Genomic DNA, 25,782 nt, shown 5'->3' on the forward strand with positions numbered 1-25,782 from the left:
CATCGTGTGTGAATTCTATAGCTAAGAGTGTCAGTGGACCTAGAATGGGCTGTTTGGATACATGGATTTTAGAATCCAGGTTTCAGTTTGAAAGCAGTGTAAAATTCTGGATTTTACAATCCCATCATCCTGGATTTTAAGTAAGAAATCCAGGTTTTAGAAATCTCTCCCCCATCCCGGGATTAATACATATTATAAATGCATCTCGTAATTTTATGGTACCATTTCAACACAAATTATAAATATGTTTTAGTAATTTTTCAAATGAAGATTCACTTGTTCCCGTGGATAGTAACATACATTGTGTAATTTTGGAACAATAGTAAATTAGCTTTTTACATGCTACACGTTCTCCATCTCTTATGCCCACAAAGATATTCATTCATACAAGCAAACGATCAATCAAATCCAAACCATTGAAAATCTAGCCCTTCAAATGATCAAACAAATCCAAACCATCGAAAATCTATCCCTTGAAAAAACATAAAAGCCAAAGTCAATGTAGAAGCCATTGTTAAAGTCAGTCACCATGAAATTAATATCATACAAAGGTCTGGATCACACTACTATGATGGGTTGGGCCTACCAAATGGACAATTACATGCGTACTACTTTACTTTTTGCCATTGGATCGCCCCTCAAAATTACTCCAATATTCCTCCATTGTTAGTCCAGAAAGCGATTGAAACACTAACAGTTTAATAGTGTGGAACCTCAGAAAAATGTCTAAGTGGTTATACTGAAAGAAAACTATGAGCATGCAAAAGTACAAGTGGGTCTCATGCTGAATGATCCAAGTCAGTTACCATGGAGCAAAATCCACATCGTTGAACTATTCTGACTTTCCAATTTGTGGCGGCTCCGTTTGGTTGCGGGAATTTTTTTGGTTCTTGGGATTTTTGTGGAACAAAAAACTTCCTGGGAGATTGGTGGGAAAAAGAACTCCATGGAAGTATCCAGGTAAAATAAAAATCGCATGTTTGGTTGACCGGAGCTTTGTTTGGTTGTGAACAAAGTAAAATGTTCAAACAGGGTGATATTAATCTAACGTTATCTATAGGTTGTGAACTCACATGATGGATTCTAGTCATGCTGACATCATTTAAGAAGCATAGATAAAGCTTCTCATAATAATTTTTCCCCGGGCACTCAATATTAAATATCAACATTCAGAGAAGGTCTGCTTTTCAAAATATTTAAACATTATTTTTTGCATACAAAAGCTCAAAATTCCTCTTTTAAAAAACCCTCAATTGATCTTATGAGCTACCATACCCCTAGAGTGGAAGCAAGCTTAATCCACCTGCAACTTCCTTACATCAACCCAAAAGAAAATGAACAAACTCTCAATCGAATGAGGTGATCGCACAATAAAATTTCAAAACTCAATATTTGATGCATGTTTGGAATCATAAATTGACTTCTTTAACTTACAAACCATATAATGAGCAATCAGTGCTATGATTATCCTAAAAGAGTCTTATAGATTATGCACTTTCACTGATCTGCATCCATAATAAACCATCCCAGCCTACAAACTTGGTGCATTTACCTCAACTATGAAGACCTTAAGGATATTTATAATGCTGAATTTACCATTAATTAGGAATAAACAGTCATACAAGGAAATGTCATCACTTATTAATGTCCAGCTTAAACAAGCCTTAAAACTGAAACTAAATACAAGGTTGATAGAACGTACATGATCAACGTTTACTAAACACTATATGAGCACTTTCACCTTTTCTTATCACAATCTTTCCTCCTGTATGCAGATAAAGACAAGTTCATGTAACTCTTGCTTATCCCTAGAGGCATTATATGTTGCCTAGTATGTCTAAACTGTAATGAAAGTGAGTTAAAAGCCAACAAAATAAGGGAAGAACCCAAGACTCACTCACATTCAGGGCTCTTAACTTGTACACAAATCCATCATTCACAAGATGTGCTCATGCATATTTCTATTGTCATCATCTTTCTTATTATTAGCCTATTCGTCTCTTTTTCAAACTTCTGCCCAACGTCATCCAAGAACTCCTTATCCCCATCAGACTCTGTAATACCTCTCCTAATAGTCTCAGACAAAGACATTTACATGATCAGAAAATACATACGATTAGCTCTCATTCACCTTTAATATTTGAATTTTACTTCGTGAAAGATGTCCCCATCATGCTTAACAGGGTACCTCCACTTACCTTGTGTAATAGTGTATATATCCAAGTGAGTCCCACCTTAGATCGATCTCGACCATGCACCTAGTGGGGCTCACCTTGGTTCCCAAGGGATCAAATTGAAAGTGGATGGCCAGAATCAACAAAAGTTAAGGCCCATTATTTAATAAAATGAGGTCATGTCTATAGTTAGCAAAGCTTCGTCTTTTATTTTGATTTCACGTTTTAAAAGGCAGTACTTCGCAGAAAGGCTACGGCCCCATTTTATTAAAAAAGAGAGAGTTAAAAACGCTTCTATTTATAGAGGGTCTCCTCTAGAAGGAAAATGTGGCAATTTTTCAGGCAGGCTAAAAGCGTATAGCATAAGAAGAGTAGGGCTATAATTTAAGGAAAAGTACTTAACTATAATTAAGTCTTGACGCTGCAAAGAGTATTGGACAGGAGAATTTGAAAATGCCTCCTTTCAATTGATGCTTGCTCGATACCCGAGCTCTTGCCTAAGGCGTCATTTGGAAGGAAACGCCCCAACACAACCACAAGTCATTTCCAAAGTCATTGGTTCCCAAGTGTCCACACTCCACACCATAAAATAAGTGTGACTACTGACTAAGGACTTTCTTATCAAATCCACCAAAGGTCGCGCAAATTCTAAATCCCCCAAAGTGTGCACACCGTAATCATACGCCATCAAAGCAACCATTCCCATATAAAAACCATCCTGAGACCCCGCCGTACTCTACAGTACAACCAACACCTTTCTTCCAAAAACCAATCTGTAAATAGGACCATGGACCAAAAGTAAATTGGCACACGGGTAATTGTCTATGACCTTATTATCCATAGCTCTAATCTACAGAGTACAGACAGTATATCGGACAAGCAAACACAGATGTGCCCAATTCCTCCAACATCAGTTTTCCCCGACCTACAGGGTTGGCACTTTGTAGTATTGTTTTACTGATGGGACTTTAAACTGACCTTGAGGGCATTAGTTTCTCCAGTTTAGATTGCTCAAATCAACTAAACATTGAGCAGGCAGTGGGGGGACCTTGCGCCAGAAGAAAGAAAGCTTCTAGACAGAAAATATCATGGAAGCATTCGCATACCATATTTCTGCAAATAATAGATAGTGATAGTCAAGAAGGTTAGAGAAAATATAGAGAGAGCTTTCTAATGGAGGATAAATTCTGCCACTGCACTCGATCTAGCTACTATCCTCTGCTTCTTGCTAATCCGTGATATTAGGCAATCATCTAGTAGAATGCAATAAGCTAATGCTGATGTGTGTCTCTGGATCTCCTGCCCAATAAGCATTTGAATAGCCAAACACTAATTTGTTCTATTGAGCTATGTAAAGTAATCCATAGACCAATGCACAAATAATATATCTTAACACCCACTTGGCTGCTTGAAGGTGCTCCTATCTTGGGTCATGAAGATATTGAAAAACCTGATTCGCCACATAGGTTATGTCAGTTGTACCAAATGTAAGCTACTGGAGGGCACTATCATACCCAGATTAAGATGAGGACCTATGTGTTACAGACATGTATACATCATGGTTTTAAATTTCCCCAAAATTTCTCCATTAGTCCGTCAGGGTGGTGAATAACTACCAGCATACAAGACATCAGCACAACTGAGACGATAAAGCTTGGATGAGTGGCGGGCCTGATTTGGTTGAGGTTGCCTAAACAGAGGTCAAGTGTAGTAGTCATATCGATGGAGATGAAACAAATTAATCAGGATTGGAGAAAACGAAATAGCAAAAATAGGGGCTGGAGAATGCAAAAGAGGTGAAGGGTTTAGGAATGAAAATTGCAATGAAAGGGGTTCAGGGGGAGACGAGACGATCAAGTAGGTTCCCACAAACTTTCATGAACAATGTGGGTACCTTTTTTTCGACTAGGTTCAAATCCTTTCTCTCGTCATAATTGGGTTTCTGATTCCTTGTAGCAGGACTTTCGCTATGACGATCAGATTTTATTGAACACACTTTCTCTTGTTGGTATTTGAGGAGGGTGTTATTATTGAGCAGAGGGTCGTGAAGAGTGGATCACACTTGTTGGAGCTCGAATTTGAGGTGATAAGCCACGTCAAGACGTTGTTACTCGGACATGAACGGGGCACACTAAACCCTCCATGGGACTACCGAAAGGCCCTTGTTCTTATCGTTTCCCTTGTCTCTTTTGCAATTCTTTGCGATGTGCACTGCAACTGGGGACTAAGAGTGTCAGACTTTGTTGTTTTGGTGAAGAAAACCTCAATAGAAACTCAAGGTAATGACAATATGTAAGATATTAAAATGCTAAAGAGAGATATAATGCTAGGGTTTTATAGGAAAATTGGAATTGTAGGGTTTTATAGGTGACAAGAAGCAAAGGGTGGCAGAAAAATAGTAAAATAGTGCCATGAAAATTGCAAGTCACGAGAAGGGTTGAGGATTTAGGGAGAGAAGGACAGAGGGTGAAGGACTAATGAGAGAGAGAGAGAGAGAGAGAGAGAGAGAGAGAGAGAGAGAGAGTCATTCTAAAAAGTTAGGCAGTGAAGGGTATCATTACCAAAATGACCCATCCTTTTTATGGTTTTCCTGATGTGATCTAGCAGCCTTAGGATTATTGTACTTTATATGGATATTTTATGGACATGTTATTTATCTTTAAATAAGGTTTTATTTCAGTTTTTAGAGACATTTTATTTATGCTAGATGTGGGAGATGTTCACGTCAACCCTATGACCCGCTTTATTTGCTACCCATGACCCACTACCCTAGATCCAAGCCTAACATAAAGTACCTTATAACCTAGTGGCCCTCAGCCACGACGCACCAATAAACCATTTAAAACCCCCTTATATCCTATTGGCTACCCCCTTATGGCTCATCACTTAAACCTATGCCCTCCCTCTATATAAACCCCAAACACCCTCTCTAAACCTGATTTTGGAATATCAAACAGAAGGAACCCCTCTCCACTATTCCCTTTGGGCCGCCCCTTCTTCTTTCTTTCTTCTCCTTTTCTTCTCCCTTCCCTCACGGCTGGCGTGCAGTCGCCCCCTTTCCCTCTCCCTCTTTCATCCACTTCCTTTCTTTCTCTTCTCTCCCTCATCTCTTTCCTTCCCCACTTCCCCTCTAGGCTGAGAGACAGCCGACACCCCCTATTCTCTCCTTTCTTTCTTCCTTCTCACGTCTATTTCCTCCTTTCTTCTCTCATACACCCCCACGAATGTGCACTCATCACAGTCGCCTCTTGTCTCCATCTTCCTTCTTCTTTTCCCCCTCTTTATTCTCTCCAATCCCCACCCCCACACAATCATAACCGCCTCTTTCTCCATCTTCCCTTCTATTTCTCCCCTCTACCTCGCACCCTAGCTCACAATTGTGAGCCTTTCTTCCTTTCTCCTTTTGTTCTTATCTTCCTCCCTTCTCTCTCTCTCTCTCTCTCTCTCTCTCTCTCTCTCTCTCTCTCTCTCTCTCTCTCTCTCTCTCTCTCTGTCTTGGATGAGGTCAGCCCCTCCCTTATCTTGGACACCATCTGTAGCAAGACGACAAAGGCACAAGTCCCGGCACGCCACTCCATGTACGATTATTTTATTTTCTATTCTCTCATACTAGTCCTATATTTCTTTCTTTATTTCTTTTCCCCATATATTCCCCAATCTTTCTCCTCTTTCTTTACACCCTTTTACATAACCATTCCCCTACCCATTACCTTGTTATTACATTACTCTGATTCCCCCACCTATTACCATTCCCTAGCCACCACTTGATATTGTTTGGGCCATAGTTAGGTTTATTTGTGGATCTGATTTTCACGATATATCTTATTGAGACCCGATTTATTTTCCATTAGGTTTTGTTTTCTTTATGGACTTATTGTATGGAACTTGTTTGGGGCGAACTATTTTCTATTTGATGAACAATTTTGAGGGTTTTGAATTTCCATGAAAACTCTAGCTATCATTGATTATAATGTCGTGTTTAATCTGATTTGGGAATGTATGTGGCTGCTCATTTGAACTAGACACCCTTCTATGCTCCAAAGTTCCCAGAAATTAACATGAATGGTGTTTGATAAAACAAAACCCATGTCTAGTTTAGTTGATTTCTCAAAAAAGTCTAGGTTAGTTGATCCTTGTCTGTCAAGGCATCTTTAGATAGGAGTTGAGTTTCTTAGGGTTGTTCCAGGTCGTATGGTCTATCCTAGATCCTTTAGGTGTTAGTTACCTCATGTTGCATCTTTCTGTTCTTGTTTAGGTGTCTTGGTATCTTTCCAGAGTCCATAGGATTGTCCTACATGTTGAATTATAAGTTTTAAACACATGGCTCACATGGCCAATGCTCCACATCAAGGAAAAGTTCGAGGTCAACACTGAGGATCTTGGCAACAAAGCACTTAGTACGTTGGACAAGTACTCAGACATGTTAGCCGAGATCAGAGTCACCCTGAACCACATTAAAGAGCACATAGAGCTAGAGGCCTCCGGAAAACGCCATGACCCCTAGGAATCCATGCACAACTTACCCACCTGTGCCATGCAAGGCTAGTAGTCGCGAGATAGGTCTAGACAACTCTTTTGAAGGTAGGTCAGAACCGGATGATGAATTTGAACCGTATGATGAACCGAAGCCTCACTTTGAGGATAGACTAGTGCGAGCCTTATAGAGAGGTCCTGAGATTACAACCTTCAACCTTCAACCTTCAAATCGACGTTGGGAATTTTAAGGGTCCCCTCGACCCTTATGAATTACTAGAATGTGCAGACAATGTAGAACACTTCGAGTGGAAAGAGCTCACAGGAGACAAGAAAGTTAAATTTGTTACAATGAAACCGAAGGCAAAGTAACACGTTCTTCACATTCACATTTATCAAACATCCATTTAGACATAAGACGGAAATTACTTTCAGAATGCTGACCTTGAAAGATATATGCTTATGTCTCAACTCAACTCAAATCAACTCAACTAAGCCTTTGTCCCAAACTAGTTGGGGTCAGCAAATATATGCTTATGTCTCAGAATGTAAAATATCTTAGTCCATTTTAGGTGCTTAATAAAGATCTATTATAGAATAGTAGATCAAGGGCTTCAAAAGAGAGTCTACCAAAAGTTTTATAAGATTTGTATAGATTCCACCATACAGTGAAAAAAGTACAGCATTTCCATAGAGCTTACTGTTTCTATCATGCTTGGCATTACTTAAGGAAATATTTGGACAATAGTCACATAATACGGGTGATTTGAGGAAATAATTGGACAAGTCACATAATTTTGTGAATTTGTCCATCTAGAGGACTGATACTATGTTAACGCATTTGAAATACACTCAATAGAAAATATGTTTTCTGTGGCTTACATACAATCTGATCGCAACATTAAAAATCTGGCTTGGTCCTTCACCAAATAAAAAAGAAAAGTGAAGGAATAAAGGTTTTTACAAAGCAATTTAAAACACTGAATAACAAACACAATGAGAAAGTGAATAAAATGTAGAGAAATTACTTGTCTTATAGATCCACGAGGTCATTTGTTTCCATCAGCTGTTGTGTCCTGCACAAATAAATCAGAGTTCTAATTATTTATACTGTGTGGATTTAATCATTTTCCTGTCACAAAAACACCGTAAGACAAAAATAGAAACTCCTAAGAAAGTATCGTGAAGAGTTAGGAAGAGGAAGAAGCTGACAACGAATTACCATATTGGACTAATACCAAGGCCATTGCAGGTCAGTATCATGCCTTTGAACCTGGTAAGATATTCCTGAGTTGAACATGGCAGACCATATCAAAAATCAAAAATCATTTTAAATGTCTATGACCACCGGACCATCCTTAAAGACCTAAGTGTGACTAAGTTAACATAAACCAACAACTTCTTCATGATCATCTTACCCGCAAAGTGTACTTATCAATCTCATAATTTCCAGTAACATCATAATCGAGGCGCGTAACGGGATCACTTAGTACTGCAAAAATAATGAAATGGACTGATAAAGTTTCCTGCTTCCGCATAACAATTCTTTTATTCTCTATGCATCATAGACATTTTTATAATTCTTTATGGAAGAGCAAGGTTTGAAATTTCAGTTTCAGTTTTGGTTTCAGCATCAGCCGAAATTGAAATTTCGGTGGAACTCTTATAATTTTGGCCGAAATTTTTAAAATTCGGTTTCGGTTTAAAATTTCGGTCTCGGATTTCGGCCGAAATTTAAAACCATGTGGAAGAGATTAGAAAAATTCCAGTTGCATATAACTCACAATAATGAATGAGACTAGGGAAAATATTCTTGACTCTCGTCATTATTAACCAGGATACAACCAATGAATAAAATAATTGAATATGTTCATCATCCTTATTAAAATAACAATCATGATCTCTCGAAAAATTCACGTGCAACAGGTTTCATCAAGAATTCAACAAAATTACCTTTGTAAGCTTCGTTAATCTCTTGGAACCTTGCAGTGACAGCATTGTCACCCTTGTGTTTGTCAGGGTGCCACTTCTATGGATAAAAAAATAATTACATTAATTTTCTCAGTAGGTGATCCTTTTGTGAGGAACCATTGACAAACTGCAGCACAAACCGACGACAAGAGATGAACACTAACCAGTGCAAGCCTTCGATAATTCAATCTGATTTTCTCCTCTGTTGCATCATAGTCAACCTCCAACACTTTGTAGTAATCCTTAAAACATATAAAAAGCTTATATTACTCATTGGTGATAAGTTTTGGATAAGATACTGTGATTGTGATATGATACATCGTTTGTTGCATATACTCTCTAGCATTTCTGCATATCATGCTTTATATTCAGGGATAAACGGACACAATTCCTTGCTGGACTTATTACTAGTAGAACCAATGTTTCAGAATGCGGATGCGGGCCAAAACGCAGGCATAGCAAATCCTAGTCGACTTGGCATGACGCAGTCTAGTCCTCGGTTGACATGGTCATGACTCGGGAGAGTCCAAGGAGTTTTGATTGACTTTACAGGGCAAAATGCGGACTCGAACAAAAACGAGGCCGCAGTAAAAAGGAGTCAACTCGGGTAACGAAATTCCAACTAATGAATATAGACAACACCCAAATCATCTTCATAACAAAGAGTGGAATGTGGATGTTTGTTCACCATGTCCTGTTGTATTAGATAAAATTATGTTTCTTTCTTTCTATATACATATAAACTCAGGTTGGTTTCCTTTTTTATCACAATAAATTAGAGAAACAATAAGATAAGTTACAAAATAGGGGCATCAGATTGGAAGTAGTGGATACAAAAATTTGACAAAAATTCTACAATTAAGAAATACTCATTGTGGTCATGGCAGACATTCTTAGAACAATTGAGCCTTCGGATTTACATCCAAATTGCAATTTGGGCTCTTTCAAATTGCAGTTTGAACACATAAACTATGATCTAAGAAGGCCTCGGTTGCACCCAAATTGCAATTTGGATGTACAACCAAACGTGCCCTAAATAAAGAAATGGTTTTAACTGGAAATAAATTGAAATGCACATATTCACATGAGAATAGAAAAAACCTAAGTTTGACATAAGAAATCCAAATTTGAAGAGCTATTTTGCTTCCGAAATTTATGGCGTGAATAATAAGTTGGAGAAATTTAGGAAATTTGGTGGGGGTGGAATTGGAATTTTACCTTCCTGGTATCATCTCTGCTTTCCATCTGCTAGAATGCGCCGTGAGTGAAATGTCCTGGTTATATCCTTCATTGAGAGAGAGAGAGAGAGAGAGAGAGAGAGAGAGAGAGAGAGAGGGATTAAATGGTCTATAGGTTTGCCGAGGCTTTTCACAGAGGCCAGGCAAGGGCGGAAGACTTAATAAAAGGTCCAAAGACACACAACGCACGTTGAAAGCCAACTCACACGTATGATTTCTTTTTTACAAAGTGACGTGGCCCGCAAAGGAACACGAAACTGAGGACCTTCCCGATAGGGAATATGACACTACTTTTTACGGTACAAGAGGGTGGCCCCGTGAAAAAAAGGGTGTGAATATATCATTTTCCCTTACCGATATAGGCCAAAGTATTGTATGCCTCATATCAAGATATTGGGCCTTAGCCGGGCCACTTCTCTTTATCAAATCTTACCACCACTGAGGCCCACTAAGGCCTTGTTCCTATTGGATTTTGAGAATCGATTTGAGTCCAAAACTGATTATTCGACTCAAAATTAAACATGATTGTGAGCAAGAAGATTGATGTTCTATTTATGCTTTAAGATGTAAGGATGAAGTCTAGCAAATATAATGAATTTATATTGGGTAAACGATCCATCGGATCGTGTTGCAACTGGTTATGTCAAGTAGTAGTATCTTGCACAGGCCAAAAGTGCATAACTAAGCCTGTCTTCCTCATCATCCGTCTATAAATAAACTGTTGGGAAAGTTGCCTTGTTTCCCACCACTATTAGTTATTTGTAAAACCTAATACGAGAGCTCCCAAATCTCACATGAAATAGGGTGGTGGTTATATGTTAGATGAGAGAGAGTCTTTATGGGGTTTTCTCTGCTCTGTTCACTTCTTTTCCCTGGTGCTGTTTTTCTTGGAAAACAGCCTTTTTTTTCCCTAATAAGGCCTTGACAAGACAGAATTTGTGTGTTCACTTCTTTTCCAGGGAAAATTATTATCAGATGTTGAATTTCTTATTTAAAAGCTGAAAATGACGTGGAAATTGACTTTTTCCCTGTTACTCGAGATTTGGTTTCCGATTAAATATATTGGAAAGAGGCTTTCCAAGGAAAACGAAACCTTTTCCTTGACAGTTTCCCTGGAATCCTTTTCCTTCTGCCATGTCACCTGGAAAGGAAAACGAAATCCTTTCCTTTCCTTTCCTTTCCGGGGAAAAGAAGTGAACAGAGCCTTAGGGTCTATTTGGATGCTCTGAAATGATTGAAAAGAAAATGGGTGACGTAGCCGACAAGAAAAGAGGAAAGATAGGATTGTTGAATTTTCTGTTAAGTTTGATAGTTGCAGTGGTAGGAGGAAAAAATGAGGGGAAAGCCTGCAACAGGCAGGGTTCCCAAATGAGACCACTGCCCACCACCCTCACAGACAACCAAAGCTGTGATTCTTCCGTAGTAAACAGCCACCTTCTCAGGCAGAATTCATTGATTTAGGCTGGAAAGCGAGTGCCAACATCCATGGTCGAGTTAGGGTAACCTGGAAATCTTTCAAATGCAAATGCCGACATCCATGGTCGATTTCAAGAATAATCTATTGAAGAACAACGTCGTATATGCTGAAGAATGGGGATTTGAATGTGATGTACCTAAAAAATTTGAGGTTCCTAATGGAATAGGTAACAAAGCGACTTTATTGCCTACTGCTATTAAATCACTACCCCCAGGGGGAAGACTTGATGAAATAAGAGAAGAGAATGAGGACTTCATAATCATTCTCAGCGAATCCATAAGAAGTGATCTAGTTTTTTTCATAAAAGTAAAATATGGGAAAGAGAACTAATTGTATTTTCTTTTGGTTTTGCATCCCTATCCCGTAACAAAGAATTGAGTTCGTACAGTCATTGTTCCCATCAAACATGAGAAAATCCAATAGCATGCACGGATGATTCTTCCCTATTTGGTTGCACTTGGTCGCACAATTGGTCATATTTGACATCTATTGCTGAGATCTTGTGAAGAACTTCATTGAGAAATTGACATTGTCTGGCAACTATTTCTATGAAGTCTGAGAGTTGTTGACCTCTTGTATGGTCGTCTCCTTAAGTTGCGCCACCGTTTAATCCTACTGAATTTCAAAGCACGTGTTAAAGGTTATAAATTGACTTATTATACTCCTGAAGATAGTGATATCCTGGCAGCATTCCAAGTCCTCAACCCCGAACCAGTATGGTCTCTGTTCTTGGAATCCTGAATAGGATGTTTTTCTAGTATCAATGACCAATACCAATGAGCAAGATAAAATGGAAATAGACCGTTCCTTTGGGAAGAGCCAAATCGAGGAATTTAACTATATCCCTTCAAGAATTCTTCTTTTTCACCTGGTACCTCATAGAGACAAACAATACGGAAACAGTAAACGACTACGCCAAGTCTTTGCGACAAACACATCTGCCCGTGACTCATCAAAATTAGATTACTATGCTTGACATTCAAACCCACCTGCAGAAACCTCAGACCCACCCGCAAAAGACAGCTCGCCATTGCATCTGTTTCGTGAAAAATTAGATATGCTTTCTGCTTCTTTGATTTTATTAGAGAGAAAAGGGAAGAGACGACAGTTTCTGCTTTCTGCTTCCCATGTGCGATTGGAGGTCATTGACAAGGGCCGCTGAAAGATGGGTCACAGCAAGAAGATGATAATGTTGGTCAACTAATCTAGCTACACACTCCTCGGGTGAAATTACCCGCCCTAGAATTGGTTGAGAGGACAAGGTAAAATGATTGTGGTTTGTGGGTAAATTCTTTCTAATCGTTGTAGTTTGTTTTCTCACAGTGGAAGATTATGTGGACGTAGGCATCTTGTCCGAACCATATAAAACCCTGGTGTTCATCTTGTAGCTTGTTTTTATTTTTACCTTTCATTTGTTTGTGTGCGATCAAATCGGATTTTGCTCAGTGGATTTTCTCAACATAGAGGATGAAGATTCATTAACAAACCCCTTGAAAGAATATGAGAAAGATAATTGTTAGGTGATTGTATTGGGTGTTGAGGGTAAAATCCGACATCCAATGAAAAGTTGAAACGTTACACCTGAAGATTTAAAAGGGTAATTTCACAACCCTTCCAGAAATCCTAAAAACCAAACGGATTCATTACACCCAAATCCATTTATAATGGCAAGAAACACAGTTCAAAATTGAAGTAATGATGGATAAGGTTGAGGACGTGGATTCAATGCGGTGCCCAAATCAGTCTTTTTATTTTATGACATAGGGAATCCCTAAGCCATTTAGGGCAGGACTAATCCCTATGAATGCACACAATCATCCGTAAACCTACCCCATTTAGAGCAGGACTAATCCCGACAAATGCACACACTCTTCCGTAAACCACGTGCATCGGGTAAGCCGGGGAGGATTTGAACTCTTGAGTCTACAGGAAGCAAACGGAAAAATAGTTAAAAAGTATGTTTTTAGTACATGTGGCAAATGTCGATTGTAAGGTACCTTACCATCGGTTACCATATCATTTACCTTTAATCAAGGTTTAAAATTTCGGTTTCGGATTTCGGTCGAAATCTGGTACAAAACCCGAAACCAATATTTTATTCAATATTAAGTTTCGGTGAAATATTAAATTAATTTTTCAAAAAAAAAACAGATTTTTTGGGTCAAATTTCGGAAAAAACTGAAATTTCGGCCGAAATAAATGACCGTTTCGGTTTTTATCGATTTCGGTGCTGTGCAGTTTGGTGATGTGGATAAAATGAGGTGCCAATGAAGGAGCTCTCTCTCTCTCTCTCTCTCTGAATATAGTTGGGTGCCCTTCACGCTAGGATTTTACAAGGGCACACTTCACTTTAGTATATAAAAGGCATCAGGTTACGATCACCCTTTAATCCATCCTACATTAAAAAAAAAACAGGATATCCACTTCCAACAAAAGCTCACAAAATGCTAGTCTAACGATTTTATATTGTCTGTCTCACTCAAGGTTATTTCAAATACAAATACAGACTGCTGAAGATAGAGAAACAAAGTAAGAGAATGCTTAAATACAGCAAATATACGAGTTATATTACACTAGAACAAACGCTGATGACATTCAGCAACTAGGAATTTGAATTTATTGTCTTCTGGAAAAGAATTTGAGAGTACCTATGAAGGGCGAAGACAGGCTCTACAATGTTGAAAATATTGGCACTGTGATGATTTTCTCTGACTTTGAAAATGCATACCTAATAACTGGTAGCTGCAGCACACTCAGAGGATTCTATCTTGAAAATCTGTTATAAAGGTGGAAGCGAAAGATGTTAACTTCTTCCCAGTCTCCCCAGCCATATTCTTTAAGGATGAGATATCCTGTGATGCCTGAAAAAAAAAAAAAAAAGGAATAACAAATCTAAGGCTCTTTATATTTAATAAAATCATTGCCATTCAAAAAAAAAAATCCAAGGCTCCTAAGCTAATCAAGCAAGGTTCTAGATTTGCACAAAAAGACTGGTTCTAGATAAATTTGAAGCAATTCTAATTACAACCATGCCAAAGTCTGCCATGGCAGTGTATGTCATTGGATATTTTTATTTCCCATGATATGCTAGTGGTACAAATGCAATATTAAGTTCTAAGGAACACTTCGGAGAACTCTAAGTGCAAGAGGTACTATCATTCCGAGCAAACGAATTGTGCAAGTTAGGGGAGTAACAAATTACCGGAAAGTTCATTCCAATTACTTGCCAAGTGGAATCATTAATGAACTATTTAACGGACAAGATGCTAAATTTATTATGGAGGTTCAAAACTACAATGCATACCTGAAAAGAGAATCTGTTGATGAGGTCAGATGCTGTTAGGTCAAGTCCAGAATCATCCATGTCCTGACCAAAGAGATCAGCACTTGATATGGCCGTTGAACTCTACATATAAACACATGATTTACATAATATCAGATAGAAATAAAAGGTTATCCAACTTGAATAACTGAAATAGAGGCTGTATGTACCTTAGCACACCAAGCAAACTCAACTAAGCCTTTGTCCCAAACTAGTTGGGGTCGGCTAATGAATCCTTAGCACACCAAGCATAGTTATTTAAATTTAACAGCAATCTATGCAACGTGGGCATTCCATATTTAAAAAATTATCATCTCAGACACATGCATACATCCCTCAAACAAATCTACAAGAGACATTAAACTGTCTTTTCTTGTTTATCAGTATTATTTATATACTCTTCATAACCTACCTTTCTTAGTTTATCAATATTATTTATATGCAATTCATTCAGTTTCCACACCAGCCTATATAGGGAACTCCTCGTGCCCACAACTGAGGATGTCATTCATTCATTCCTGTGGGTAAAATCACTTAAACAAGTAGGAGAAGACAAACTTTATTTTGCTTGAACTACTGATCTGAACACATTTTTTGCTGCATCTTGTGCTTTATAAACTATTTTTTTTATACTACAAAATTTATGATATCTTTCATTAGGGATTTGCTAGCGTCCATCGCAGAAGGCATTTCGCAGATGGTCTGTTGCATCTGACAGCAGCCACCTCGTGAATGAAGACAAAATCTGCTGAAAAGTGAGCCTCTGTGGCTGCTCTCAGATACAACAGACCATCTGTGAAATGCCTTCTGCGATGGACGCTAGCAAATTCCCTTTCAGTATACCATCATATAACTAGACAGATGTATCAGTGTGTTAGTCTTCCCAGAGCCAATGTGTTTGATGCCTCATATCCATGGGGCCCAACAGCCTTTATGTAGTAGCTGTTTTTAATAACAAGAAGAAATGAACATACCGAAAACTTCTTTAGGGAAAGTTGAGACTCCGCATCGCCAGCTTTATTCTGATCACCAAAAAATTGGGCTGATGAAATGGACTTTGCATTTGAGAACTTCTGTCTTGCTTCATTACTTTCCTGAACCTGCTGACCATGAGATGTAACAACAGAAAATGAATGTTCTGATGAATCAACACTACATACGAAAACCAAATGGTTTCAAGTATTAAGCTTTAAATGGTAGAAAAAAAATCCCAACAATAAAATAATAAAAGGACTTGCTGGGATTAAATCCTGAAAGGATCAAGAAGTGGAAATCATTATACCATTCAAAAAAAAAAAAACGGGAGTGGAAATCATCATGTCTTAACCATACCATAAAGTAGGAACTATCAAACCACCCAAGTCAAGAAAATCCAGAAATCAAAGATTATCATGCCATTTTATTATGAACTAGTTATAGTCTAAGTGACATATTGTTCTTCAGACTATTGGGCGGGTATTTATGACAATAGTTTAATCAACAAATTTTTTTCCCAAGGCATTACAGGATAATTCTCGGTAAAAATCATAATGATTACAAATATTTATAATAAATGAATGCAAGATTTAATTTTAAGTATTTAATTCGTTATAACTTAGACTTAATATAGGTAATGAAATCACTCAATTTTTTTTTTCAAATCTAATTTGTGCTTTTTCCCTTGAAGATAACTATTACAATCAAGAGCTGAAACAACAGAGAAAAATTACAAAAGAAGAGGTTGCCCCTCCACTAAAAAATACCTACTATTTCCCTCCTTCGCCAACGAATTCACAATGTTGTTGGCCTCTCTGAATACATGACTAAAATAGAACTCCCTCGCTCTACTCATATTACTTTTCTTATTGATGGTAAGGCTAAAACACCATGGGCCTCTACTCTTTCGAGCATCCCAGTTTACCGCATTTTGGGAATCTCCTTCCACAACGAGGGCTCAAACTTATACACAAAAATACAAAGACCAAGGCGTGCTCTCACCTTCCCATCGGAGTCCGTCACTCCTATAGGCCCGAAAATCCCACAAAAAATAACTGTTGTTGTTCCTAAATACCCCTCCCTATGCCAGCTAGTCTAGGATTCCCCAAGGAAAGTCCATCAAGTTTAGCTTGATGGGTATCTTGAGGTGGTGGAAGTGGAACCCATCTAGCTGATCTCCGCATCTAGCTGATCTCCGCCTCTTTGCCAAGCAACCGACAATCACTTCCTTCAAGCATCGCTGATTCTTTTCTTTCCGAAAGTCCCAATAACAGCAAAGGGAACCATGTTTAATAGAAAATAAGCCCTTCCTACGAGCTGAGTGTGCCACCAAGTGTGGAACAAAGCCTCCAAGGAACAAGGAAAGAATCATCGGACCCTACGAATGCACTTATCCTCCAGAGAGGATAAAATCTCCTCTAAAGCATGTAAAAGCCTAAGAAAACTTCTCAACTCGGACTCTTTCAGAGTCCTATCAAATACCCATTCCCATACCACATTTCCCCTCACACACTAGGCATTTAAGACACCTTAGCCTCATAATCCCTGATGCTAAATAAACTAAAAAGGTCCGGACATGCTTGGCACAAAGGGAAAAGCACTAACAAGAGTTCACATAATAATGCAATATTACCACAGTAATTCAATTTATGTTTAATAGAAAATAAGCCCTTCCTACGAGCTGAGCGTGCAACCACCTGTGGAACAAAGCCTTCAAGGAACAAGGAAAGAATCATCGGACCCTGCGAATGCACTTATCCTCAGAGAGGATAAAATCTCCTCTGAAGCATGTAAAAGCCTAAGAAAACTTCTCAACTCGGACTCTTTCGTAGTCCTATCAAATACCCATTCCCATACCACATTTCCACTCACACACTAGGCATTTAAGACACCTTAGCCTCATAATCCCTGATGCTAAATAAATTAAAAAGGTCCGGACATGCATGGCACAAAGGGAAAAACCCTAACAAGAGTTCACATAATAATGCAATATTACCACAGTAATTCAATTTACCAATGGTAATTGGCACATTGGTTATAATCTTCAGGAAGGATATCTTCTGAGACAACATAACATATTGCTCATTTGTCTACAAGAAAAATTGGAAGCCACCCATAAAAATACAGAAGTGCAGTAAATTAACTAAGAATATGGTTAAAACATAAAAAATCCAACACATATCAGAACCCAAAATCTGATACTGTATCATATGATACGTTGTGTCTTGGACAAGACAGTATTGTTTTGGGGTGAACAGTGTATCAGAAAATATATACACTTTTTCTATACATGTCGACAACTAAAAATCTGAGATGTATTGCCGCAACACAGTTAATATTAACTAAAAGTGCAATTGATCGTGTAAGAATAATTTCAACTTAAAGCAGAAAACGAATCCATTGATTGCTTTAGGTCAGAAAATATCTTTTTAACAGGAATATGCCCATGTTATGACAAAAAATGACTTTTAGGGCTATTGAGGACCAAGTCCAGAAAGAGATTGGAACACTTACCATATTTTTCCAATGACAAAATATTAATGGGTGACAATCTGAAGCATAAAAAAAGAACGGCAAATAGCATCATCAGCTCTTCAACATTGTGAAGCAGGTTATCAAACTTTGATTATGTTCCTTGAAAAGCTAATATCCTTGAATAGCACTACGTATACCCTTATATCTTTAGGTATTTGGAATCGGTCAGGTCTCAACCAAATCAATAAGACAGATTTGCTAACAAATTTATTTTATCTGCATTGTACAAAGGTTAGAAAATAGCGGCATAAACTGGGATGTTCAAGACAATAGCTGGAAAATTTTGGTTCTTAAAGAATTAACAAGGCAGGTGTGGCAGACGTGTCAAAATAAATGAAAATAAATATTTATATTAACTCAAAATTAGTATTTGTGTTCGGAGAGACTTATAATGCCTCAGAAATGGGAAAATAAAGGCTGCAGAATGTACAAAATTAAGTGGGGAGAAAACAGATGGGTCAGTAGGTTTTTAGTTTTTTACTGTTACGAAAAAAACAACAGAATTGACAGTTTTCAGTTCTTAATTGACCAGACTGATATACAGCGTTGCAGTCGTACAAATTAGTACTTCCAAAGAATCTAATAATAAAATGAATAAGCCATTATAAGTTTACCTGCACTTTAGAGGAACTGGAGCTAGTTTTTTTCTGAAACCCACCATCCATTCCAAAGTCTGCAAAGAAGGATGATGACTTCGGTGGCAAAACATGGCCAATTACTTGTGCACTTCCAGAACCGTTCTCAGGTGATTGAACATTCTCTACATATTCAAAGCGAGAAGGAAAAGGTGTGCCCATTGTTGTGGTGGTATTGGCTGAGGAGGTGACGGCAGGAGCTGGTTCTTGAGGCTTCTGATCATAGAGGCTTTCACTTGGCTGCATTTAGAAGGTTTTCTTGTGTTAATGAAAATGAATCAGCTTCTTCGCATCTGAATCAAATCTAACCATGAAATTGCACTTTAAACATGACTGTTAAGGCCTAATAATAGAACAACACAATCCACTATATCGTATATAATTCTATCATTACAGAAATGTGATTATATATTCAAAAGGACACATCTACCTTTGTAGTAAGCTTGCGGGCACCAAGCCCTCCTGCCTTACTTCCAGTCTTCTTTGCACCAATGGGCTTTTTAATAGAACTGGTAACAACTGAATGAGATGGAGCTTTAGGTGAGGGGGTAATTTCAGGAGTTTCATGCCTTTCAAATGAATTTTCTTTGGGTGCATCTGTAGTCTTCACATTAGAAAGTCCATTAACTGTAGACATTGACTGAGAAAAAGCAGGTGATGAGGGAGAAACAATATCTTCTGCAAAGCTTTTAGCAACTTCTTTTGAAAGCAGTTGCCGGTATAATTCAGCAGCCCTTGATGTATATTTTGCCTCAATTTTGCCTCCATCACTCCATCCATGCTGCTTAAAGAAAACCTGTGCACGGTTATTTCCCCCAAAACTCATCATCTTCAACTGTTCAGGAATCCATGCGTCAAGATTTGTAGACCTGGGAGGCCAATTAAAAAACTTCTTAATGGCTGAAGTGCTCAATAAATGCAAATAAAAACTTCGAATTGGCTAAACAAGAAACTCATGACAATTAGATTTCAAAATATTCAGAAAGCCCATATGATATAAGTCAGACGTAGATGATCACTCCAATATGTCTCAGATTTTCAACTGGAAGATATAAATTAAAAACTGTAAATATCGTCCAATAAAAAACACTGTTCATCCAACCAACAAAAAAACAGTCTGTCTATTTAGAAACACAATGTATCAGACAATGCAAAACACACAAACAATGTGAATCAAATTGTATAATTTGATTCAAATCAAACAGAAGGCATTTCAATCATACGTTACAAATCTAAATCAAGATGAATCATACAGAAATAGTACATCTTACTTTAAGTCTAGGAGCTTTTGAAGGGAAATATAAGGGTTTTCTGACAAAAACCCTACTTTGAAGAATTGAAGTTGCTCGGTGAATTTAGAATTTGAGGTTCAAAAAGATATATGGGTGTATTGTGATCTTTCACGCCTGCTTCATATTGTTTGTGACAATACCTACACAAAACTCAAGATAGAGAACAACATAATATACTATAACCCTATATGACGGGACCAAGACATCGTCCTACCTTCAGGGTGACTAGGAACGGACTGAATAGCGCTTATAGGGAGGATAGGTATGGTTTTTTTCTTTTTACCCTATAAGGTTTCCCTCCAAACATAAAAGCTCCCAATGCGAGGAGGCGTACATCCCATGGAAGCCTCGGGCAAGGGTGGTCTACGATCAGGTTAGCTATGATCGGATGGAGTAATCCGGCAAAGATTCAACACAGAAGCCGCCAGTAAAAGAGTCAGGCGCTGCTAGGATCCGAAATCGAGACAGGTACGCCCTCCTTTAGACAGTGAGAGCACTAGATAACTCGTCTGTATCGTATCGATCAACAGCTGAACAGCTAGACAAAAGTCCATCAGTCGCACGTACTCTATTCACGTTTATGTTTTGAACCCAATCCAGTTAGAAGGGTCTCGACACCCACTACGGTTCAATATACTTCAAAAGCGCACAAGGCATATGCTTTGAGGCACACCTGAAGGAAAAGCATAGCCTCAACGTTTGATAACTCACTCTTTATTAGACACACTCCTCAGTTCCATAAGCTTATTACAAGAAACATATGTCAGGATAACTGTTGATTATGAGCTTCATCATGGCACACACAAAGTGGGAGTTATTAAGGTGAAAGGGTACCTGATGCAAGTTGGGCAGGTGATCCTGATACACGATAACTAGTTTTTGTGTGTTGGTAAAAGGTTGTATTGTATCATGGGGCAGTAAAAAGCAGCATATTGTAGCAAGATTTAGCACAAAGACTGAGTATAGAGCTATGGCCTCAACCACAACTTAACTCATGTGAATAATAATCAACTTGTCACTGTATTCACCAAAGGCATCAATATTGGCTACATATTTATTTATAACCTACAATATATAAGTCATTATACTCAGACTTAGTGGATATACAATCATACTTTGTCCCTCGATTTTGTCTTCTTCTCTATTCTCTCTTGTTCTCTTTCTTTTTCAATGTTTTCAATCTACCAATCTTGAACGCCACACCTCATGACATACGGCTTTTTATGGCCTCGAACCACGAGATTGGTTCTCTTGTTCTCTCTCTTCTTCACATCTTATCTCAACCTTTAAACACAATCAAGCTTGGATGTGCCATGGTTGGAAGTCTAAGGCATGGTCTTTACTTAAAGGTAACTTCAAGTAAATTATATCCATTTTCACTCCCTAGTAATGCTAAAAAGGCCTTAATGGAAAGATTCAGACTTCTTCATACATTTGAGAATTTGGATCAAAGGATCCCTTGAATGCCATCCGATGGGCAAAGATGAGAACCCCACTCCATGGAAAATATATATAGAATTCTTAGGGCACAACAACCAGACCCTAATGTTCTCATTGACAAAGCATCATACCTTTATTATGAAATGTACGTAAAAAATACCTTGTGAATCAAGCGATGAAATGGAACACTCTAATGATGAGCTTTGATCCCACTTTTAATTTCATGGGTACTATTTTTAGAAAAAATCATTATTTCTATTAGCGAAAAAACCTAAGCACTTAAAAAGTCAACAAGTGTGTTATGTTTCATGAGGATTCGTTGTGGGGCACAAATCTCGAGTTGTAGATATCTGAGCTTATATAGACAAGTAATCAACAAGGGGGCGATTGTTAAAGATTGTATAGATAAATTGAGTGTTGTTGCATTCTTGCATCACATTTCCACTTGTTGTAAAATGACAATAAGAGTGGAGGAATTCCATTCTATATTGCTTTTGTATGTAGTGAGCATTTCGAGATTTGCAACATTAGGCAAGTGAGGATATGGCCTTTTGGAAATAATGGGAATTCTTTTGTGGAAACTTGCATACTAAGCGCCAAATTTGGGTATTAGAAATGAGAAAAATAAACAGATCTTTTATGCAGAGGGCGTTGATTAGTAAGGAGTTCTATGTTTCCATTTTACGGCAGTTTCAAACTAAATAGAGAATAGCTACCTTTACCTATAAAACTTCTGAATTTGAAATTTCCCATCTAGTCTTATGAGATTCCTGAGATTTGGTTCAAATGCCAAAGCTGATCACCGAAGAAGACATTCCGAGATGTTTGTACAAGAGAGATAGGTGCAAACCTTCGGTTATTTGTGTCATAAGGAGAAGAAGAAAGCTTCAAAGAAAAGAGAGGAAGCACGTCATAAAGGACATTATGTCAAAGACTCAAAGCTACATGCTCATGTATAATTTTTGTACGTTGGGTTATTTGGCCACAATAAAGGAAGGGAAGCAACCCCAAAAAAGATTAATTCCCTTTCAGGCTGCATCAAAGCAGCATAATCACAATTATCTCCAATACTTGTGATATTTTGACAAAACGACAATCCCAAAATTTCTTGACATTTTGAAAAATCATTGAGATATCTTCATTTTTTTTTTTCACCACAAAAAAGTCTTGATAAATTCACCATATTATTTGTTGTTTTAATTTTATTCTTAAATTTTATATTTTTTTATATTTTATATTTTTCCATTTTTCTTGACATAAAGTCGAAATTACCAAAAAAAAAATTAAAATATCCAGAGATACACCTTTCCCGAGACAAATATTTGTGACTATGGGAGGACGAGAAGGAAAAGATTACAACAAGAGAGAGACGGGGGAACAAGGAAAAAATAAAAAGTGAAAAGCAATAACATTTTCTTGCTTGAGGGAATCATCAGCCTATGACAATCAAATCCCTCCAATTGGGTTAGTGAGCAAGTTAGGTTTGTAGACTTAGTTTTTAACCAAGGTGAGCTTGAAATTTGAATAGAAAGGAAGTAACCATAGATGGAGATGCACTTTACATTCTTAGCAACCTTTCTAAAATAATCAAAGAAAAGACATATGTAAAGACGGTCTATTTGCTTCAAATTCCACCTATACGGATCTATGTTCAAATGGTTTTGTAATACTGAGCTTCAAACATAATTGAGAACAGAATAAAACCTTTGAGTACAACTGATTGATATGGTTAGGGGTTCCACTTCAAACAAACCAATGAATGCTCAATAAATAATTAAATATCCACATTGTGCATGTATTCCATTTTGGAGAATGTTTGATATAGGAAAAGCATTAGCATTTGAATTGGTATGACACCTTCTGTGTACTTCAGCTAGCAAGATTGTCCAGTATCCACATGTGTTAGTAATTCTATAAAGGAATCCTAACATTTACATGCTACTTGTCAAATTACTATAGCCAGCTCATTTGGGTGTAACAGGACAACTTAGTACAATCACCAGTGACATACCTGACCAAGGTTTTAAATTTTGGTTTCGGTCGCCACGGAAACAAAAATGTTTTGGTTTTGGTTAAAAATTTCGATGGAAATCCTGTGAAATCATGGAAACACATGGAAACATATACAATTGATAGAAATTTAATATCAAACCTCAGAAAATGCTACAACAAGTACAAATACACACTTAGAAACCATTACATAGCAAGGAAACCATCCATAATGGTTTAATAACATTAAATACCTAGTGACATGCGTTGCCGCGAATGTCTGACAATTCAGTACATATAACATTTCACATGTAATTCGTATAAACATTTACACATAGTACATAAACCGCATTTCACATTCAATTCATATAAAAATAATTATATAACATATACTGCTATAGTATACCTTAATGCACTTGCGATTTTGGTTTCAGTATGCATTTCGGTTTCAGCATCATTTCTGTAGGAATCAAAATGGAAACATTTCGGCCATTTCGTGTCAATTTCAGTGGAAATTTAAAACCATGTACCTGACCTGGTACATGTACCATGCGCAGCATGAACACAATCACCATTGATAATAAATTTAGAGATAACTCTTGAATTGAGTAATCCAAAACTAGCTTTCTTCTCAAATGTAAATAGAAGTAGTTTCTTAATGATGCCATATATCAATGCGATCCTTAACAGAAAATAAATCCAACAAAATATATCTGACAACCTTTCTACAAGAAGACCTGACCAATGGGAAGGCATCCATGGAGATCATAAACCTAATAAACTACGTATATCGAATCTATTTATCAAAGGATGCATTTCATACATGTATCGATTAGGTCAACAAAAAATTCATCAAAAGAAAACCTAAATTCATCATTAAATGAACAAAATTACCAACTTCATGGAAGAGTTTAGGGCAAACAATTGATGATACCTAACGAAGCTGATGTGAACGCCGAGGCTCCGATGAACGGCGGAGCAATCGATGCAGAGGAAGATCCCGTACGTAACGGACGCCCATGTAGGATTCTTGGCATTGCAATCGAAGCACATCTGAAATGAGAAATTGAAAGCAAAAAACGATGAGATCTGGAAAATTCCGTTCAGATCTGAGTTTTCAAAACCAAATCTCCACAATCAAAGGTGATTTCTAGAGGGAAAAAATCGAAATTTTGGCAAATGTTGAGGGGGAAATACCTTGTTCTCGGACCTGGATTTCAGCTTTTTGAAAATGACGTTTTTATCAGTGAAGCTTTCGGAAGCCATGGCCGAAGAGGAGAGAGAGAGAGAGAGAGAGAGAGAGAGATAGGGGTTTTGTACTGAATCTCCTCTCCTCTATTTCGTTTATTTTATGATGTCCTTATCCCTAAATTACCCTTGAGCAATTCTCAAATTACAGAGTAACTCATTTGGAGATGATGTTTCCTGTATGGGAGCTGATATTTACGCCCCTTATAAGTCTGCGGACACCCGCATTTAAACGCAGTTACGGGCCTAGGATGAGTTGTCAGTTAGTAAAAAAAGAGTACTTCTAAAATGACGACAATACCCTTCCAACAAACCGCCTATTCCATTTCTCCCGGGATCAAAATCTTTTCGTGTTCTCTGGCGTTACTAAAATCCCCTATTCAATCTCTCTCTCTCTCTCTCTCTCAAAATCTTTCCTCTCTCTCTCACCTTACCAAAATCTGGAAACCTCATTTCCTCTCTCTCTGGCACGACCAAAATCGAGACCTTCGTGCTCTCTCCGTCTCTAAGCTCAAATCAAAAGAAGAGCTTGCCATCACAGATACACAATCATCTCTCTCTCTCTCTCCCTAGACCATGAAAATATCTCATGTCTATGAAAACAGGGTTTTCCATTTTGGGCTATTAGATTTACTTTTCAAGTGCTCGGTGAAATGCCCGAGAGGGATTATATTTTCTTCTTGGTTGATTAGATATTGGGTTTAGTTGTTAATGGCTACATGTGCGAAAATTCTGCTCTCAGGATAGATGATGTGAGCAGCTCTAGGACAAGTTCAATTACAATTATAGACTTTCATCCCATTGAACACCCTGAACCGAACAACTTCAAGTAGTGCAAGCTTCTGATACCAATCATGCATGTAGAGCATTGTTTTCATTAAGGCCCTGTTTGGATTGCAAAAGGAAAAACAATTCTGGCTGAAATTTTTCTTGGGAGTTTTTTTTTGCTTTCAACGATTTATAGGGAAATGATATGATTATGGCTAATTTAAAGGGAAGTGATCATTAATTGG

The 25,782-nt window shown here is 37.7% G+C and overlaps 2 protein-coding genes across 10 annotated transcripts; both read right to left on the reverse strand.

Moving 5' to 3' along the window:
* Nucleotides 1-236: 236 nt before the first annotated feature.
* On the reverse strand, nucleotides 237-9,997 carry LOC143879192 (Chaperone DnaJ-domain superfamily protein). 8 transcript variants are annotated; one of them, XR_013251167.1, is made up of 8 exons: nucleotides 9,837-9,997; nucleotides 8,783-8,860; nucleotides 8,601-8,676; nucleotides 8,066-8,139; nucleotides 7,870-7,934; nucleotides 7,676-7,723; nucleotides 1,902-2,068; nucleotides 1,576-1,765 (listed from the first exon to the last, which is right to left on the reverse strand). XR_013251167.1 is itself a non-coding variant. In XM_077381458.1 (7 exons), exons 1-6 carry the CDS (start codon nucleotides 9,861-9,863, stop codon nucleotides 7,681-7,683), a joined length of 363 nt encoding a protein of 120 aa, XP_077237573.1. In that variant the 5' UTR covers nucleotides 9,864-9,997; the 3' UTR covers nucleotides 237-466; nucleotides 7,676-7,680. The 8 variants fall into 8 exon arrangements, 7 of the variants coding, with proteins under 7 accessions (XP_077237573.1, XP_077237553.1, XP_077237582.1 ...); XM_077381458.1 differs by lacking the exons at nucleotides 1,576-1,765; nucleotides 1,902-2,068 and adding an exon at nucleotides 237-466; XM_077381438.1 differs by lacking the exons at nucleotides 1,576-1,765; nucleotides 1,902-2,068 and adding an exon at nucleotides 237-472.
* A 3,773-nt stretch (nucleotides 9,998-13,770) lies between these two features.
* Nucleotides 13,771-24,874, reverse strand: LOC143879226 (putative ADP-ribosylation factor GTPase-activating protein AGD8). Of its 2 annotated transcripts, none has more exons than XM_077381494.1 (7): nucleotides 24,719-24,874; nucleotides 24,456-24,574; nucleotides 19,231-19,669; nucleotides 18,780-19,040; nucleotides 15,630-15,755; nucleotides 14,638-14,739; nucleotides 13,771-14,194 (listed from the first exon to the last, which is right to left on the reverse strand). In XM_077381494.1, exons 1-7 carry the CDS (start codon nucleotides 24,785-24,787, stop codon nucleotides 14,087-14,089), a joined length of 1,224 nt encoding a protein of 407 aa, XP_077237609.1. In that variant the 5' UTR covers nucleotides 24,788-24,874; the 3' UTR covers nucleotides 13,771-14,086. The 2 variants fall into 2 exon arrangements, with proteins under 2 accessions (XP_077237609.1, XP_077237601.1); XM_077381486.1 differs by having other exon boundaries at nucleotides 15,630-15,758.
* Between the last annotated feature and the right edge of the window lie 908 nt (nucleotides 24,875-25,782).

Source organism: Tasmannia lanceolata, unplaced genomic scaffold (assembly GCF_043159265.1).
Source record: "Tasmannia lanceolata isolate RefF3 unplaced genomic scaffold, GAP_Taslan_0.1 ptg000002l, whole genome shotgun sequence".
Classification (NCBI taxonomy): Eukaryota; Viridiplantae; Streptophyta; class Magnoliopsida; order Canellales; family Winteraceae; genus Tasmannia; species Tasmannia lanceolata.